We start from the raw sequence: 20,169 nt of genomic DNA, 5'->3' as shown, positions 1-20,169 counted from the left end.
TGAACCCTGCATTTGCAGTCAAAGAGAAGTACATCCCTCAGATGGGAACTTTGACCCTTCGCAAGGTCTTCTCTTGGAGAGGAAGTAAGGCATGCTAACGAGAGGCACTAACGATCTTATTTTAACTTTTCAGCAAATGAGGTACTATCTCCTTGGGTGATTTTTATAAAAACGGAACGTCATTGAGTATGCACAGGACACCAAATTTCACGTTTTCTCTAGAAATAACCCTGGAACAGAGCCCTAGTAAAGACAGATCAGAGGCAAACCTGCAGATTGCATGAGAGCCACCCCCAGGAATAAAAATAGAACAATAAACCTGCAATGTGTTGAACCCCTACAGTGCGAAAATGTCTCTTATGATCATCACTACAATAGTCCTCTGAGGGTATTGGCTTTACAGCTGCGGGTACAGATGCTCAGAGAGGTTGAGTGCCCTGGGCTGGTCACACAGTGAGTATGTGACAGAGGTTGGGTTTGATCTTCAGGTTTTCTGATTCTAAAATCCATGCCCTATTTTCTAAGCCTGTCCCCTCTGCGAAGGGCCAATTATCTCTGAAACTACTGGCAAACTACTTAATCTTTTGAAACTTGGTTTCTTTACTCAAAGCAGGGAAAACCTGTCTTGCCATTTGTGTTATTAGAATCAGAATTGGTATAAGGATGAGATGCGCAGGCTAGAGCAGTAGTAATCGCTGCTGAGATTTTCCTTTTTTTCTTTTAATGTTTATTTATTTTTGAGGTGTGGGGGGCACATGCACAAGTCGGGGAGAGAAAGAGAGACGGGGGAAGAGAGAGAATCCCACACAGGCTCCGTGCTGTCAGCAGAGAGCACGACGGGGGACTCAAACCCACAAGCCGTGAGATCACAACCTGAGCAGAAATCAAGTCAGACAGTTAATCGACTGAGCCCCCCAGGCTCTCCCCACCTTTTTTTTTTTAATGAGCTGCTGAGATTTTCTGAAAGTGACCGTGTGCCAGGCATTCTGCTACAAGTCCCGGGAGTTGAAAACTAAAGTTAAGGCTCAGAGAGGTCTCATAATGTGTTCAGCACAGACCAGCCTCAAAGTGGAAGGGTCAGGATTTGAACCTGGACAGTAGGGAGGGAATGCTTGCTGCCCACGTTCTCCAGCCCCGTCGGAGGTGGACGAGGAGGAGACAGGTTGGTGGGAAAGGAGTTCGGAGGTGGCAGGCAGGCCCTGAGTACAGTGCTGTAGCCACAGTCCCAACCTCAGTACATTCTTGAGACAGGAGCTTGGGCACCCACGTCCCCTGGAGGGGAACTGTCCTGGCTGTAACTTTCCAGACTGCAGTGTGCCAGGAGGGTGGCATTTGCTGGAGCAGTTTGTGAAGAAGGATAAAAAAACATGGGGCTGTGGAGAAAAGGAGGGCCGTGCCAGCTGACAGGAGTACTTTACAGGGAGCTGCCTCCGCCCTCCTCTGCAGTAGCTCTTGGCAGCCTCCTGCTCAGACACTAATCCCTGGGAACCAAGGGGCCAGAAGTGGAGAGGAAACCAGGGAAACGGATCCAGGGAAGCCAGGTCAGCCTCTGGCTTGCACTCCCTGTCACCACTGACAGGTGCACCCGACTCAAGCCCCCAAAGCCCGGAATCATGGATGCTTCATTAGGACTGTAAACGGGTTGACAGGCTAACAAAGTTCAGTCTTTACCTGTTTCTGCGGAGCATGGCACTTCCCAGGACACAGTCGCTAAGCAGCAAGCAAGCTAGAAGTTAGCAGGTTGGGAACCTGGTCCCAGCTCCCTTGCTGATGATGGTGCGACTTCTGGGCAGGTCACTTTCCCTCTTTGGGTCACAGTTAATTAACTTGGTGAGGCAAGTATCAGAGGCCCCTGTGTCTTCAGCACCGTGCGAGGTGCTGGGGACGCAGAGGTAAGCAAAGTCACACACGTCCCTGCCCTCAAGGAGCTTAACAGTGTAGTAGGTAGACATCCCAGCGTCACGTGAGTGCAGGTGAAATTACAGCTGTGACACATGCTAATAAAAGGAGAAGTGCGTCGTGCTAGGAGAACTTGGCAGGAGAAACCCACCAAGTCTGGAGGGGTCGGAGAAGAGTTTGCTGCAAAGCTGAAGGATGAAGAGGAAGAACCGGTTACGAGTCAAGGAGGAGACAGGGGAGAATGCTCCGGGTGTGGGAAACATGCAAGCACCTGGCAGCAGAGAAAACAACCCCTCCCAGAGGCCTCAGCGAGGAGCCCAGAGGCCTGTGCTGAGGGGGATGATGTGATGTCCGACGGGCCACAGAGCTCAGCAGGGCCTACACCTCTTCCTGAACTTACTTCATCATCTGTAATGCTCCTTGCAGCCGCAGTGCTGGATCATCTTCACTGTCGTCCTGAGGCTGAGTTGGTCCATTCATTCTGAGGCAGAATACCACAGATTTTTCCAGGAGGTAGAACAATTATTCAAATAACGCATGAAATAATCTGCCTGTTTCCGTTTAAATTTTCTGCATATGTGAATCATGTCTGCTTTTTGCTTGACTGCCTGGCGGCGGTAATAATGATGGGTTTGGAACACTCCAGAGTCGGACTTGCCCCCAAACGTGTGAGCCCAAAGAATGCAGGCAACCCTAGGGAAAGGTGATACCCAGAGATGTCTCCCAGGCACACTGTCAAGGCCACCCAGAGATGTCTCCCAGGCACACTGTCAAGGCCAATCTTCCAGGGCCTGTGGGACTAATGAGGAGGCTCCAAGCCTCAGCCCAGTGATGATTTCTCCATTGTCGCAGAGGTCAGTGTTCCCAGGTGGGTTCCTCGTAACTGACATATAGATCCACGTGCATAGTGACGTAGCTTCCTCCCTGTCTCCTCCCTCCGGAACAGCTGGATGTATCCACGGACATGAAAAAAATGAAACGCACGGGAGAACTGCTTAGGAGAGACTATCCCAAAATGTGCCGCTGGGCATTTAAATGACTTATACACAGGGTGGGATAGGATTGGGAAATGTAGGGCCACCCGAGTGTACCTTCTCACTGATGTGTCATGCAGCGATCCGGGAAGGGGAGAGGGGGCATCGACTCTAACTGGCCACATACCCCTTTCTCGGCAGGACTAGTGTCCCCAGAATATACCTTTTACAAGTGCTCGTCTAGACTTTGCAGAGACCCCTGGGACATAATAGCGAGGGTTTGCCCTTTCTCAGGTGAAGGGACTGTGGACAGAGGGGTCATGGCTTGGGCCCAAAGCCCCCCAGCTAAGGGCACATTGAGGACCAGAACACAGGCTCCTCGTTCACTCCAAGGGCTCCCCTACCCCCGTGTCTGGTTTCTGTCATAAATCACAACAGGCCGGGAGGGGAATTGACATCTGATGTGTGCCCTCCCTAGAATCGGGACAATTCTAGAAACTCTTTGCTAAACTATAGGGCCTACTGTGTGCCTGCACCATGCTAGGTGCTTGGCACATACCATCTCATTGAACCCTAAGAACACACTGGGGTAGGTATCTTACCCCAGTTAACAAATAGGAAACCGAGGCTTAGGTCCAGTCACGTGTTCGATCCCTTTGAGGAAGGAAATTACAAAGTCGGGATTTGGACCCAGGTCTGCCTGACTTCTCTCAAAACGTGCCACCTGTTGTCCCATTTAGTCCTTTGAGTAGCCTCGCAAGATGAAACTGATCCCCACTTAGCAGTTGAGGATACTGAGGCTCGGAGATTCAGAAACCTGACAAGGTCGTGGAACCAGGGAGTGGGATAGCTGGGCACAGACCTCCCTCTGCCCTATTCTCTCAGGCCTGCGTCCTCTGCCGCGTGCTCTCCCTGCAGGTGTAAACCGGGCCGACCCACAGCCACGCTGGTCTGAGTTCTTGTCTCTGCATTTACTGAAGGGGCACAGCATGAGCTGCAGAGAAGCCCAGGCCTTGGGATGGGCTTGAACTGATGGCTTTGGTGATCACCTGTGAGCACTTGGGCAATGCTGAGCCCAGCTCCCCATCCCTTGAAGAGAAAAGTTCAGGGAAACAGTCCCTTCGCTTGGCAGGCAAATCCTAACAGCCACCACGCTGCCTCTGCTTGACCTCTGCTAGTAGGAAGATTATTTGTCTAATTAGGTAAAGAGCCTTCATACACATGTACATATTTTAACCCTAATGAGCTATAGGCGGCAAGGTTTGCCCTTGGCCTGGTTGGCCAGTCGATCTTTCCTTCCCTTGGTGGAAAAGGCCAGTGCAGTAAACAGAACCTTGTTTCCATGGAAGCTCACTCTTGGGTTTTTTTTTCTTTTGGGCACTTGAAAAGGTGATTACTTGATTTCTCTCTGTATTTTTGGATTTCATATGGTAGGGCTGTCAAGCTCCTCGATTGAGGATGGCCTTCTCTCTTATACTAGGCTGTTTGAGGGAACTTTGGCTGCATTTCCTTTTCCATCCCCCACCTTGGGATCATTAGCTGTTGGGCAGCCGTCCACTCTCCTAATTCTGGTCACTCTCCTAATTAAAATCTAACAGAGCAAAGGGATTTGACCCCAGAGAACGTTGGCGGCCCTGGGAAGCCAGGGAAATTTGTCAAGAGGTGGGAGCCCCTGAACCCTTCCTTTCCACGGTGCAGACTATCAGAGCAAATCCCTATATCCACACCACAGAGGGACACTGTCCCTTCTGGTACGTTCTTGTCTGAATCTTTGACGCCCCACTGTGGCCCATGTCAGAAATACAGCCACCGTAGGCTTCTTTAATAACACAAACAGCAGCCACCGTTTCCTGAAGATTCATTCAGGAAACTGCATGCCGGGCCCTGGGCTAAGCACTTTATATCCACTGTCTCAATGAATCCTTACGACAACCTTAAGTAGATTTATTACACTGATTCTTCAGATGAAAAGGCCTGAAGCACAGAGAGGTTGAGTCACTTGCTTAAGGTCACACAGCTCCTGAGGGGCAGAGCCAGGATAAGGACACATCCATTGCTCTCATTTCTTCAAGAGGGCCCTGGCACTGCTATAGCCTCCCTGGCAGAAATCAGCCAGTCGTGACAGCGGACGAACGGTAGACATTTCTCTGCCCCACAGTGGTGGCTCAGTGTGGTAAACTGTCCCATGTATACAAGGAACAGAAATGAGGCCGCCAAGGTAGTTAATTGTCAGAACCAATTAGGAAACCAAACAAGGCACTTAAGAAGGAAACCAACATAAGGCAGAGCAAAAGAGCTTCAGTTTGAGGCAAGACAGACTCCGTTTCTAATGGATCCTACCTCTTGACCCGCTGTGTGAACTACAGTAAGTTCCTGAACCTTACTGAGATTCAGTTTCCTCATCTGTAACAGGGGGTAATAGTGGTACCAATCTCCTAAAGCTCTTTCACAAACCGCACCGTGGAATACTTTTCAATCAAATAATTGAGTAAAAGACAAATTGCATGCAGTTCCATAGGCGTATTTATTCTAGAATTGCTCAGAATCTGTTTTTTTCTTAGTTTATTTTTATTTTGAGAGAGAATGAGTGGGGGGCGGGGGGGGAGGGCGGGGGGCAGAGAGAGAGGAAGAGAGAGAGAGAATCCCAAGCACTGTCAGCACAGAGCCCGACACAGGGATCAAACTCGTGAACGGTGAGATCACGACCTGAGCCAAAACGAAGAGTCAGACGCTTACCTGGACACTTAGCCAACTGAGCCACTCAGGTGCCCCTAGAATTGCTCAGAATCTTAATCATGTATTATACGATTCCAGGAGGGAGCAGCACTTCCTGACCCCAGACTCCTTCTCCTGGAAGAATGCATATTAATATCTATTTCTTGAGACCCTTTAGAAAACACTGAAATATAGGTTATAGGATACCAGGGCTTGACTTAGGCATCAGTAAGTGCTAGTCTTCTCTCTTTTGTGCCCAAAATGTTCAAATAACCTTATCTGTCCTTGCTAGATTTAAGCTCCATGGAGGCACCAACTAAGTCTGCCTTGTTCCTTTCTGTGTTCCAAGACATTCCATAAAAATCTGATAAATGAATGAGTAAATGAAAGAACCCATGAATTAATGAATGAAGCCTAGAGTAGGCCTAGCTGGCTTGTCTTCATTGATGACATTCTCTGCTGTCTCTAGTTAACATTTGATGAGGGCCAGATGTCTCTGCAAAATTTAGTAATAGGGACGGCTCTATAGGATGTGTTTTCTCTTTTTCATTTCTTTCTCTGTGAACACCGTATCTTCTGACAGAATTCCCAACTTTATCCTCTAACCAAATCATTTTGCTGCTTCTCAGTGAAGAAGGCAGACGTTTGGTCTGCCTGTGTATTTGAACAAAACATTTCTGAATGTTCCCAGTGGGTTTGTACCTGGAGCTTAAGAAGTGTTGGGTTCCCAAGGGAGTAGAATAAAAGCAGCTCCTTAGAGCTTAAAAACAACATAGAAGATACTGTGTTTCCCATGTGCACCTATTGGAAAGTTGTAATGGATGGGCTCCTGGACAGCACGTAACTGCTTTCATGTGGTTCTCTTCATATGTATGTGGAACAGGTTTTCCAGTTCATTCTCTGGGCACCGTACTGTGCAAAAAACAAACATTTCAGTGTCAATTTAAAAATATTTAAGTTGGTCACAGTCTAGCAGATTTCTCTACTGCAGAACTTCTCAGAGATTTTGTGCATTTTGACGTACCATTTGCCAAATTCAACTGACCGTTCTTTTGGAGGCCTTCTGGAACCCTTATTAAACTCTGTTTGATAGGATTGTTGTTCAGCAGAACACTTTTAGAATAGATGGCCAGGGGTGACTGGGTGGCTCAGTCGGTTGGGCATCCGACTTTGGCTCAGGTCATGATCTCACAGTTCGTACGTTCGAGCCCCGCATCGGGCTCTCTGCTGACAGCTCAGAGCCTGGAGCCTGCTTTGGATTCTGTGTTTCCCTCTCTCTCTGCTCCTCCCCCGGTCATGCTCTTGTCTCTCTCTCCTTCAAAGATAAGTAAAAGCATTTTTAAAAAACCCTTTTTTTAAATAAATAATAAAAAAAAAGAATAGATGGCCAAAAGTTGTCATCCAGTCTTTATGATCTAGGAAATAGTCCTGCTCCTCAAAACTGTGGAAAGGAGAAGGTAAGGCAGCTCATGAATTGAATAAGGTGATAAAAATGCATAAAACTAGATGGATTTTATGTGTTTTATAAAACAACCAAAAAAGACTATGCACAATGCTTCAAAAGTATGACCATAACTTTTTTAGTGTTCTTGTTTACATCATATTAAAAATAACTGATTTTCTATGCCATTTTGTACCATAGATGAGATTCTTTCTTTCTTTTTTTTTTAAGCATGGATCTGGGTTTTTATTTTAAAATTTCTAAATAAAAATGGCTTTTAAAGGAAAGGGACTTAGGAGCACCTGGGTGGCTCAGTCAGTTAAGCATCTGACTTCAGCTCAGGTCATGATCTTACAGTTCGTGAGTTTGAGCCCTGCATCCGGCTCTGTGCTGACAGCCCAGAGCCTAGAGCCTGCTTCGGATTCTGTGTCTTCCCCCTTGCTCTGCCCCTCCCTGCTCATTCTCTTTCTCTCTCTCTCTCTCTCAAAAATAAATAAACATTAAAAATTATTTTTCTAATAAAGCTAAGGGACTTAGAAAATTCAGATACTTCTTAAGCTACTTTTTTTTGTGAGTTAATATGTACTATAAAGAGGGGCGCCTGGGTGGCTCAGTCGGTTAAGCTGCTGACTTCGGCTCAGGTCATGATCTCGCGGTCAGTGAGTTCAAGCCCCTCATCGGGCTCTGTGCTGACAGCTTGGAGCCTGGAGCCTGTTTTGGGTTCTGTGTCTCCCTCTCTCTGACCCTCCCCTGTTCATGCTCTGTCTCTCTCTGTCTCAAAAATAAATAAACGTTAAAAAAATTTTTTTTTAAAAATATGTACTATAAAGAGGAATAAATCCTATTTGAATGTCACTGTTCCCTCTTTATTACATTTTTCTGTGAATAAAATTAGTCATAAATCACTGAACAAAACAGACTCAATTACAGTTTGAAGGATAATTGTAGGCTTACCTGAAAATAAGTAGAGAACCTTATTTTTTTGGTGCCCATGCCCCCCACCTCCCCTCTGATAACCCTCAGTTCTCTATAGTTAAGGGTCCATTTCCTAGTTTGCCTCTCTCTTTTTACTTTTTTCCCTTTGCTCATTTGTTTTGTTTCTTACATTCCACATATGACTGAAATTACATGGTATTTGTCTTTCTCTAACTGGCTTATTTTGGTTAGCATACTACATCTCCCAGTTCCATCTGGTTGCTAATGTCAAGATTTCATTTTTTATGGCTTAGTAATATTCTTGTGTGTGTGTGTGTGTGTGTGTGTGTGTGTGTGTTTCAATGAAAGAAGATGTTTGTTGAATGACAGAAACGTAATTTGTAGAGCAAAGATCAACAACTATGGCCTACCACCTACAGTTGCACATAAAGTTTTATTGGAAGACAGAAATGCTCATTCATTTATGGATTGACGATGTCTGTTTTCACATTTGTTTCGAAGACCTGAGTCATTGCAACAGAGATCTTATGACTCTCAAAGCCTAAAGGATTAACTATATGGCCATTTACAGAAATGTTTACCAACCTCTTTCATAGATTCACAGACAGATGTGCTAAGAATGGCGATTATGTAACCAACCCCTTCATTCTATAGGTGGGAAAACCAGAGAAGTTAGGGAGTTGTCCAAGTTTATTTCTGCTTAGTTATGCTGAATCTTATGTCCCAAAACCTCCAACTCCAGGGAAGACCAGGATAGATTTCAACTTAGATGTCAACACCGACTCAGTGATAGTAGCCATCTGGAGTACTGGCTGAGGAAGTCTCAGGGCTCAAAGGAAGGAACACAATGATTGATTAATCTCCCACGGTCTGGGGGTGGGACAGCTGTGGGATATATGCCATGGAGGCGCTACAGATAGGCACTATGTCTGCTCCACACATTTCTAATAGTTATTTCTGTCTCCTTCTTTGTATGTCTGTCATGTAAACACTTTCTTCATTGGACCAAAACAGAGGTGCTATTGGGCCCTCATTGGAAGCACTCCTGCCCAGCAGTTCTCAAGTGATTCTTGTGCAAACTCATTCTCGTGTCTTTCCTAGCAACTGTCTACCACGTGATGCTCTGGCTGCAAGGATTTCATTTAAGACTTCACTCAAATTGGATTTGTTTGTTACAGAATTCTTAACTTTTAGTGAAATGTGTCTATGGGGACAGAGATTGGGGCGTGTAAAATGCAAAGTCACAAGTTTATTGGCTTTTGCGATATAAACTGAACATCTCCCATGTTTGTGCTTTTGTGCAGCTGGACAATCCAGATGAGCAAGCAGCCCAGATCAGACGAGAGCTGGATGGACGTCTCCAAATGGCAGACCAAATAGCCAGGGTAAGGAAGCTTTGGGGACATTTGCTGGGGGATCAGGCCAAAGCTCCACACAGGAAGCACACTGATTATTATTAAGGTCCATGGAAAGATAAAAGTGAGAAGCAGAGAGGAAGGAAGATGAGGACAATCACTTGACAGAGCCCTCATTCCTCCTTTCTCAGGGCAATTCTCCCAGATAGCATGTATGTTTTCTATGTTCCAGTCAATATTCAAGCCCCACCTTCCCTTTTCCACCTTTCCTTTTCCTTTTGCCTTATGTTTCCAACTGTCTATTGAGAACATTTCTTCTTGGATAGTCCCCTGCATTCCAAGTTAAATGCATTCAAAATCTAGCTCCTTTTCTTCTTCTTCCCACCGTGTACGCATACCTGCAATGGCTCGTCACTTGCTCTCTATCAGTTACTACAGATGGGACTTCCTAGGTGTTCTCAGTTCCTCCTTCCACCCCATAACACCCCACACGTAGTCAGCTGCCCAGCTCATTGATTCTACCTCCAAAATGTGGGTCAGATCTCTTGACTGCTTTCCAGCACCTCGGCTAGTGCTTTGATTCAGGCCCTCATCCTCATTGCCCAGATCTCACGACAGTCTCCTCGTGGGTATCCCTGGCTCTGCTCCTGCCCTCTCCAGTCTGTCCTCCACATGGTTGCCATTCTCAACCTCACGCATGAGCATCTCACAAACAGAGCCTTGGAATCCTTCAGTAGAATCCTTCACTGCCCCCAGAACAAAATCTAATCTCTTCAGAATGATATTCCAGGCTCTTCATCAACAGACTAGATCCTTTCTTGTTAGACTCACCTCCCACAACTTTCCCATCAGAACCCCCCATTTCAGCTACAGAGACTGTCTCCCTCGGAGTGGTCCAGCAGGCCCTTTCTCGCCTCAATGACTGTGCACCCACCGGAGTGACCTTTCTTTTCTTCTCCTTTTAGCAAACCCTCTTGCTCAGCCCTTGGTGCTCAACTTAAAACCCCTTCTCTGAGAGCTTAGCTAGTTCTCCTCTCTCTCGGAGAGAGGCCTCACACCACATTTAGACCTTTATTGTAACCGTTCATTGAATGGTGACTATTTTTTTTACATTTCTGAGTCTCCTGGTAGACAGGGTTTCTCTAGAGTTGGGATTATGTCTTAATTGTTGATGTCTGTGAACCTGAAAGTTATCCACTATTATCGCTGTTGCTGTCATTTGTGTTATTAGCAACAGTAGTAATGTTAGTGGAATTCATTGAGTGCTGACTGTTTCAAGCATACTAAATGCTTTACATGTACATCTCATTTAACCCTTAAAACAGCCCCTAAGTATATTTCAGTTATCATTTTTGTTTTAGAGGTGGGGAAATCAAGACTGAGCAGGATAGGTACTGGTTAAGGCACTACCCTGGAGACTTAATTCAAGTCTGTCTAAATACGAGGGCTGGGACAAGGGTGAGCCTGGTACTCACATAAGGTACAAAATTTAAACGTGGGGGGCCACAAGTGCAGTAAGCATGGTAAGTACCATTTTAATGAGATATTTTTAAAGCATAGTTAATGCAAAAACCCATGAAAAGTAAAATATCAAAATTTTAAACAATGGTATCCTACTTGTTCCTATGGTAACCACAGGACATATGTCTCTGTGAGGGTAGGAGGCTGTGGGGATGGTTAGGAGGATGCCAATTAGTAGAGCCTGGCTTTTTCCCTTTTTGTCTATGGAAAGAAGTGTCTAGGGGCACCTGGGTGGCTCATTCAGTTAAGCATCCAACTTTGGCTCAGGTCATGATCTCACCATTCACGAGTTTGGGCCCCGCATCGGGCTCTGTGCTGACAGCTCAGAGCCTGGAGCCTGCTTCGGATTCTGTGTCTTGCTCTCTCTCTCTGCCCCTCCCACCCCCCGTACTCTGTCTCTCTCAAAAATGAAAATAAAATATTAAGAAAAATGTCTAAGGACTTGGACACATGGAAAGGACTTCTACTGGAAGAGAAACCAAAATGAGATTCCAAAAAACTCGAAAATCCCCGTTTGGGCTTAAGCAGCTTTATTGAAATATTTTGCATTTTGTTTTTGGACATCTTCAAAGTTTACAGTAGCGTCAGTCTGTCGGATAAAAATAAGAATGCAGTTATGGATTTGCCGAAAGGTAGCGTAAAAAGCTCTTATGTTGGAAAACCCTGCCTAATGAGAGAAAAAAAACATCAATAAAGCTTCAGAATTTACTTTTGTAAACTCAGTGTCTCCTCAGCAGATTATGCTGAATATAGAGGTCATTTGGTCCATTCTTAGCCTATTACATACCAAACTACTAAGTATTCATCTCATTTGAAGAAAATTACACACACACACACACACACACACACACACACACACACACTTCAAAAACAAGGCCATGGCACCTTTATTTTAGTTGTTTATTTTGAGGCTTCACGTGATAATTTAAGAACCTAGTGTAGGCTAATTTCAGTTTTTAAAAGACCATGAACAACTGTTATCTAGTGAGCCAAATTCCTCATCTATGAACAGCAGTAGGTCAAGAACTCTCTCCCCAGCCCATACTACTAGATATTCTGATCCCAAGTAGGGTATTATTGACAACTTAGAACTAGACTTTCTTAGACAATGAAATAGGCAATTAAAGTAAATCTATCTTGGTCATTATTTATAGAGAATGGAGAATAATTTCAAAGTATATGGAGTATCCCCCAAACATTTAGGGTATTGAGGATTTCTGTGAGTGAGTCTGCCCACTGATATCTCCTGTTCTTGTAGAAATGGACTGTCTTCTTCTTCATCGTTTATTCATGCCAATGGTCTCCTTGCCACAACTAATTAGTCCTGGAAATGCATTCTTTACTCACATGGAACCAATCACAGTTCCCAGCCTGCCATGACCACATTCTGGTTGGTCCAGCAATGGATCCCTGATGCAACTAAACCAATGAACTACTTCCCTGGGGACTGTGGGCTGTGGGCCAATAGGGCTGGGTCTTCTCATGCTAGATAGATGTCTACAGTCATGTTCAATTCTTCCATTAGGGAAAAGAAGATGAAAGAATGAAGTCAACATATGGAGAGAGACGGAGACAGGGAATATACTGAGATTCCCAGGATGTTCAAGTCCTTGGTTACACTTATTCTTGAGCCTCAGCTGTGTAACTGCTTTTCCCTTGGTTTAGTTGGGTTCCGAGAAATATAAATTTTCTTTTTGCCTAATCTAGGCTGGCTAATACGGAGGAAAATTGAACAATATCTGCCAAAAATTAAAACAAAATATCGAGATTTTAGATATTGACTAGTTCGTGAAGGGATATTCCAGCAAAGCACCCCTGCTTATCTTTTTTTTTTTTTAGCATACCCTGATTTTTCTATTTCTGGCATCACAGTGAATTTTAGTGAGAGTGTGCAATTCAACCCATATGGCTGAACATCAGCTCCTGTAAATATCATAACCAGAAATTCCTGGATAGGGGACAGGCAAGATGGTGGCGTAGGAAGATCCTGAGCTCACCTCCTCCCACAGACACAACAAATCTACAACTGTATGTGGAATTGTCCCCTCTGAAGAGAGCCTAGAAATTGGATGAGCAGAGCCCCCACAACAAGGGACAGCACTAACACAGGTAGAAGGGGCAGAGATACAGTCTCACTAAGGAAGAAACCACTCCCTAGGTGCGGCATGTCACTCAAATCAGAAGAATCTCAGCCATGTAGAAAGTATCACTGAGGAGCAAGAGATTTGAGCTCCACATCAGGAACCCCAACCCGTAGATGGGCCCCCAAAACACCAGGCTTTGAAAACCAACAGGGAATTCACTCAGGAAAACTATAGAACTGTAGAGAAAGCGAAACTGCTATTAAAGGGCTTACATACAGACTCACTCAACCCAGCAACCAGTACAAAACGCATGAGATTGATAAGCACGTAGACCACAGGTGAAGGAGACCCACTTGTTAATCCTGGAACATCAGACAGTGAGGCAGGAGACATCTAAGCCTCTCCCTGGGGACTGAGACACTGGCTGCAGCCAATTTTCCTATTTCGTTCTGCTGTGCTAATCCTGGTGCTGGTAGGCAGCAATTTGGAATCCTCTCTCCAGACTGCTATGTCAGGGGGTGTGCCCCACTGAGAGCCCTGTACAACCCTGCACCTCAGCAGGACTTCACAGCCAAAAGGACAATAATTCCACCCACCAACATACCTGCAGCCCTCGAGCCAGGTTTTACAGACAGCTAGGCCGACAGCCAGTACTTCAGATCAGATGCACAACAGTGGGTTGTCGCCCAGTCACAGCAGGAGAGTATAGACTTACCCCCACCCCCAGGGCACCTATCTCAAGTGACTAGGGGAGTTTGCATTGGGCTCCATATGACACATTCTGCATAAAGCCACTCTTTCAAGACTGGGAAGCATAACTGATCTAAGAGATAGAAATAAACAGAGAATTGAGCATAATGAGGAGACAGAAGAATATGTTCCAACTGAAAGAATAAGACAAAACCTCAGAAAAAGAACTAAATGAAATGGACATAAGCAATCTACCAGATAAAGAGTTCAAAGTAATGGTCATACAGATGCTCACCCAACTTAGGAGAAGAATGGATGCACATTGCCAGAACTTCAACAAAGAGATAGAAAATATAAAAAAGAATCCATCAGAGCTGAAGAATATAATGACTGAAATGAAAAATACACCAAAGGGACTTAGCAGCAGATAAGATGATGCAGAGGGATGGATCAATGACCTAGAAGATAGGGTAGTGCAAATCACCCAATCAGAACAGCAAAAAGGAAAAAGAATTTGAAAAACATTAATAATTTAAGGGACCTCCAAGGCAACATCAAGTGTACTAACATTCATATTATGGGATCTCAGAAGGAAAAGAGAGAAAGAAAGGGACATAAAACCTATCTGAAGAAACAATAGCTGAAAACTTCCCTATCCGACAAAGGAAACAGGCATCCAGGTCCAGAAATCAGAGAGAGTCCCAAAGAAGATGAACCCAAAGAGACACACATCAAGACACATTATAATCAGTGTCAACAGTTAAAGACAAAGAGAGGATCTTAAAATCATCAATAGGAAAACAACTAGTTACATACAAGGGAACCCCCATAAGACCATAGCTGATTTTTCAGCAGAAACTTTACAGACCAAAAGGGAGTGGCACAATATATTCAAAGTGCTGAAAGGAAAAAAAAAATTATAATCAAGAATACTCTACCCAGTATGATTATTACTCAGAATTGAAGAAGAGGTAAGGAGTTTCCCAGGCAAGTAAAAGCTAAAGGAGTTCATCAACACCAAACCAGCCCCTTACAAGAAGTGTTAAAGAGATTTCTTTAAATGGAAAAGAAAGTTTATAAATAGAAGTAAGAAAACTATGAAAGAAAAAATCTCACTGGTAAAGGTAAATGCATAGTAAAAGTAGTGGATGAACCACCTGCATAGCGAGTATGGTGAAAAGAGAAAAGTAATAACATTGTCCAGACCTACAATTGTTAATCCAGGATACACAAAATATTAAGATATATAATATTATGTGAAAAACATAAATGGGGGGAGGAGGAGATGTTGTACTTTTAGAATGTGCTTGAACTTAAGCAACCATCAACTTAAAATAGAGTGCCATATACGTAGGATGTTATATATGAACTTCATGGTAACCACAAACCAAATATCTGTAGTAGACACAAAAATGAAGAGAAAGGAATGCAAGTATAACAATAAGGAAAGTCACCAAATCACAAGGGAAGAGAGCAAGAGAAGAAGACAGGAAGAGAGAAGAGCTACAAAAACAACCAGAAAACCATCAACAAAATGGCGATAAGTACATATCTATCAGTAATTACTTTAAATGTAAAAGGACTAAATGTTGTAATCAAAAGACATACGGTAGCTGAATGGATAGAAAAACAAGACCCATCTATATGCTGCCTACAAGAGACTCACTCCAGATCTAAACACAAACACAGACTGAAAATGTAAGGATGGAAAAAGCTATTTCATGCAAAAGAAAAGGAAAAGAAAGTTGGTGTAGCAATAATTATATCAGACAAAAGAGACTTTAAAACAAAGTCTCTTTGTTTTAACAAAGAGACAAAGAAGGGCATTACCTAATAATACAGGGATCAATACAAGAGAATATAACACTTATAAATAATTGTGCACCCAACATAGAGGCACCTAAATACATAAAGCAAACATTTACAGACATAAAGGGAGAAACACAGTAATACAATAATAGTAGGAGATCAACATCTCACTTATCTCAATGGAGAGATCATCCAGACAGAAAGCCAATAAGGAAACACTGACCTTAAAAAATACCTCAGATCAGATGGACTTAATAGATGAATACAAAGCATTCCACTCCAAAACCAGAATATACATTCTTCTCAAGGATACATGGAACATTTTCCAAGAGAGATGATATGTTAGGCCACAAAACACGTCTCAATGAATTTAAGATTGAAATTACATCGAGTATCTTTTCTGACCACAATGGTGTGAATCTCAAGACCAACTATAAGAAAACTAAAAAACACAAACACATAGAGGCTAAACAACATGCTACCAAACAACCTGTGGGTGAATGAAGAAATTTAAAATACCTTGAAACAAATAAAAATGGAAACACAACAGTACAAAATCTATGGACCACAGCAAAAGCAGCTCTAAGAGAGAAGTTTATACTGATACAGACCCACCTCAAGAAACAAGAAAATTTTCAAATAAACAATCCAACTGTAACACCTAAAGAAACTAGATAAAGAACAAAGTCCAGAGTTAATAGAAGGAAGGAGATAATAAAAATCAGATCAGAAACAAATGAAGTAGAAACTAAAACAAAACAATAGAAAAGATCAATGAAACTAAGAGCTAGTTCTTTGAGGAAATAAAGAAAATTGATAACCTTTAGCCAGATTCATCAAGAAAAAAGAGAGAGGGACCAAACAAAGTCAGAAATGAAAAAGGAAAAGCTCCGACTGAACCCACAGAAATAATAAGGATAATTAGAGATTACTACAGACGATTATGTACCAACAAATGGGACAACCTAGAAGAAAGGGACAAATTCTTATAAACATGCAATCTTCCCAGACTGAATCAAGAAGAAATAGAAAATCTGAATATACTGATTGTTATTTATGAAATTGAATCAGTAATCAAATGACTCCCAAAACAAAACTCCAGGACCAGATGGTTTACAGGTGAATTCTACCAAATATTTAAAGAAGAGTTAATACCTACCCTTCTCAAACTACTCCAAAAAACTGAGGAGAAAGGACTGCTTCATAACTCTTTCTGTGAGACTAGCAGTCCCCTGATACCAAAACCAAAGATACCACAAAAACAGAAAATAACAGGCCATTATGCCTGATGAACATAGATACAAAAGTCCTCAACAAAATATGAGCAACCTGAATTTAATAGTACAGTAAAAGGACCATATAGCGTGATCAAATGGGATGTATTCCAGGGATGCAAGGATGATTCGGTATCTGCAGGTCAATGAATGTGATATATCACACTGACCAAAAGAAGGGAACAACTATATTATCGTTTCAATAGATGAAGAAAAAGCATTCAATGAAATTCAATATCCATTTGTGATTCAAACACTCAAAAAATGGGTACAGAGGGAATATATCTCAATATGATAAAAGCCATATATAACAAACCTACAGCTAACATCCTATTCAGTGGTGAAAAGCTGAAAACTTTTCCCCTAAGATCACGAGCAAGATAGTGATGTCCACTCTCACCATTTTTATTCAACATAGTATTGGAAGTCTTAGTCACAGAAATCTGACAAGAAAAATAAATAAAAAACATCCAGATTGGGAAAGAAGAAGTCAAACTGCCACTATTTGCAGGTGACATAGTACTGTGTGTAGAAACCCTTAAGACTCCACCAAAAAACTTAGAAGTAATAAATGAATTCAGTAAGTTGCAGGATACAAAATTAATATGCCTAAACTTGTTGCATTTCTATACACACATAATAAACTATCCGAAAGAGAAATTAAGGAAACAATCCCATTTACAATTGCAACAGAAAGAATAGAATACCTAGGAATAAATTTAGTCAAGGAGGTGAAAAACCTGTTGCTTTGAAAACTATAAGACATTGATGAAAGATAGGCACAAATAAATGGAAAGGTATTCTTTGCTCATGGAGTGAAAGAGTTAATATTGTTTAAATGTCCATACTACCCAAAGCAGTCTACACATTCAGTGCAATACCTATCAAAACACCTGTAGTATTTTTCACAAAGCTAGAACAAATAATCCTAAAATTTGTATGTTACCACAAAGACCTCAAATAGCTAAAGCTGTCTTGAAAAGAAGAAAACAGCTGGAGGTATCACACTCCTTGATCTCAAACTATACTAAAACGCTACAGAGGGGCGCCTGGGTGGCTCAGTCGGTTAAGCGCCGACTTCAGCTCAGGTCACGATCTCGCGGTCTGTGAGTTCGAGCCCCCCATCGGGCTCTGGGCTGATGGCTCAGAACGTGGAGCCTGCTTCCAGTTCTGTGTCTCCCTCTCTCTCTGCCCCTCCCCCGTTCATACTCTGTCTCTCTCTGTCTCAAAAATAAATAAACGTTAAAAAAAAAATTAAAAAAAAAAAAACGCTACAGAAACCAAAGCAGTATGGCATGAAACCACACACAATGGATCAATGAAACAGTATAGATTGTCCAGGAATAACCCCGCACTTTTATGGTCATTTAGTCTTTAACCAAAGAGACAAGCATATACAATGGAGAAGAGACAGTCTCTTCAATAAATGGTGCTGGGAAAACTGGATAGTTAATGAATAGAATGAACCTGAGCCACTTTCTTATACCATATAGAACAGCAAATTCAAAATGGATAAAGACTTAAATGTAAGACTGGAAACCATAAAACTCCTAGAAGAAAATATAGGCAGAAGGCTCTTGGACATCAGTTTAAGCAATATTTTTTTGGATCTGACTCCTCAAGCACGGGCAACAAAAGCAAAAATAAATAAATGGGAGTACATCAAGCTAAAAAACCTTTGCATAGTAAAGGAAACCATCAATAAAACAAAAAGACAACATACTGAATGGGAGAAGATCTTTGTGAGTGATAGAATCGATAATGGGTTAATATCCAAAATATATTTTTTAAAAATCCACACAGCTCAATATCAAAAAATCAAACACCCCAACTACAAAACTGGTAGAGGGACCTGCATAGACATTTCTCCAAAGAAGACACACGGATGGCTAACAGACACATGAAAAGATTCTCAACATCACTAAGCATCAGGGAAAAACAATTCAAAATCACAATGAGGTATCACCTCTCTGTTAGAATGGCTATCACCAAAAAGACAAGAAATAAAAGTGTTGATGAGGATGTGGGGTAAAGGGTACCCTTGTGTCCTGTAGGTGGCAAATGGTCAAGCCACTATGGAAAACAGTATGGAGGCTACTCAGAACAATAAAAATGCAACTATGATGCAATCCAACAATTCCACCTCTGGGTAATTATGTACCCGAAGAAAACAAAAACACTAATTTGAAAAGATATAGGCACCTCTATGTTTACTGCAGCATTATTTACAATAGGCAAGGTAAGGAAGCAACCCAAGTGTCCACTGGTAGATGAACAGATAAAGAAGATATGGTATATGTGTGTAGTGTGCATATATTGTATATATATACATGTGTGCATATTTTGTGTGTATACATACATATATATGTATGTATACACACACATACATAATGGAATATTACTCAGCCCTAAAAAGGAATGAGATCTTTCCATTTGCGACAACATGGATGGACCTAGAAAGTATTATGCTAAGTGACAAACACCATATGATGATGTCACATATGTGTGGAATCGCAAAAACAAAAAAACAAAACAGAAACAGATTCATGGATACAGGGAACAATCTGGTGATTGCTGGGAGAGGAAAATAGGGGAAGGGAATTTAAAGGTTCAAATTTCCAGTTATAAAATAAATAAGACATGAGGGTGAATGTACAGCACATATTATAATAACATTGTAATAACCTTGTACGGTGACAGATGATAGCTAGATTTATTCGGTGATCCCTTCGTAATGTATATAAATGTTGGATCACTGTGTTGTATACCTGAAGCTAATAGAATATTGTATGTCAACTACGCTTCAATAAAAAAAATTTCACCAATACAGATCCTCATTTTTTCTATCACCCCAATCTTTGCGAAGATCCAAGATGCCTTTCAACCAGGCCTTTACCTTACCTCATCCTAGCCTCTCTCTCTCTCTCTCTCTCTCTCTCTCTGCTCATTCAGCCTTCATTAAATGCTTTGCACACTGGCTGTACATTTTCATGTGAACTCTCATTTAGATCAGTTACAATCCTGGGAGTTTCAGTGATTCTCCCCACTTCAGCACATGGAAGAGTTTAAGTGATGTGCCCAAGGTCACTTAGCTCATAAGTAGGAAGTTGAGTGCTCTAATTCCAAGTATCATGTCTGTTTGTTTTGTTTGTTTTTAGTAGTCATATGACAGGCAGGAAGCTAGTTACACCAGGACAGGACTGGTTGCCCCTCGAGTCAACTACCTTCTCTTTCCACTAAACTTTACTCTAGATTTCCTTCAGTTTATCCAGAAGGCCGAACGAAGCAATAGCGTCAGGCAGAACTGGCTCCTGGAGTTCTGTATCCTTTTGCTTTGATTTCGTTGGAATCTGGAAAAGAGGTGGTAAGGACCCCGGTGTTTCTGCTGGCAGCATTGTCATTGTCACACGTGTACAAAAGGCTTATGTGTGTTCCTTCTTCCTAGAAGAGAAGGGAGGCAATACAGGGCAG

The 20,169-nt window shown here is 42.5% G+C and overlaps 1 protein-coding gene across 13 annotated transcripts in view; it reads left to right on the top strand.

Moving 5' to 3' along the window:
* Positions 1-20,169, top strand: part of CADPS (calcium dependent secretion activator) — a 477,475-nt gene that overhangs the window by 204,423 nt on the left and 252,883 nt on the right. For all 13 annotated transcript variants that reach the window (XM_049642654.1, XM_049642655.1, XM_049642657.1 and 10 more), the window contains one exon: positions 9,270-9,350. In XM_049642654.1, the coding sequence (XP_049498611.1) occupies positions 9,270-9,350 (81 nt within the window). The remainder of the gene's footprint in view (positions 1-9,269; positions 9,351-20,169) is intronic.

This window comes from Panthera uncia, chromosome A2, assembly GCF_023721935.1.
Source record: "Panthera uncia isolate 11264 chromosome A2, Puncia_PCG_1.0, whole genome shotgun sequence".
Taxonomy (NCBI): Eukaryota; Metazoa; Chordata; class Mammalia; order Carnivora; family Felidae; genus Panthera; species Panthera uncia.
The sequence above is the reverse complement of the archived record's forward strand: the minus strand, read 5'-3'. Positions and strand labels throughout refer to the sequence as shown.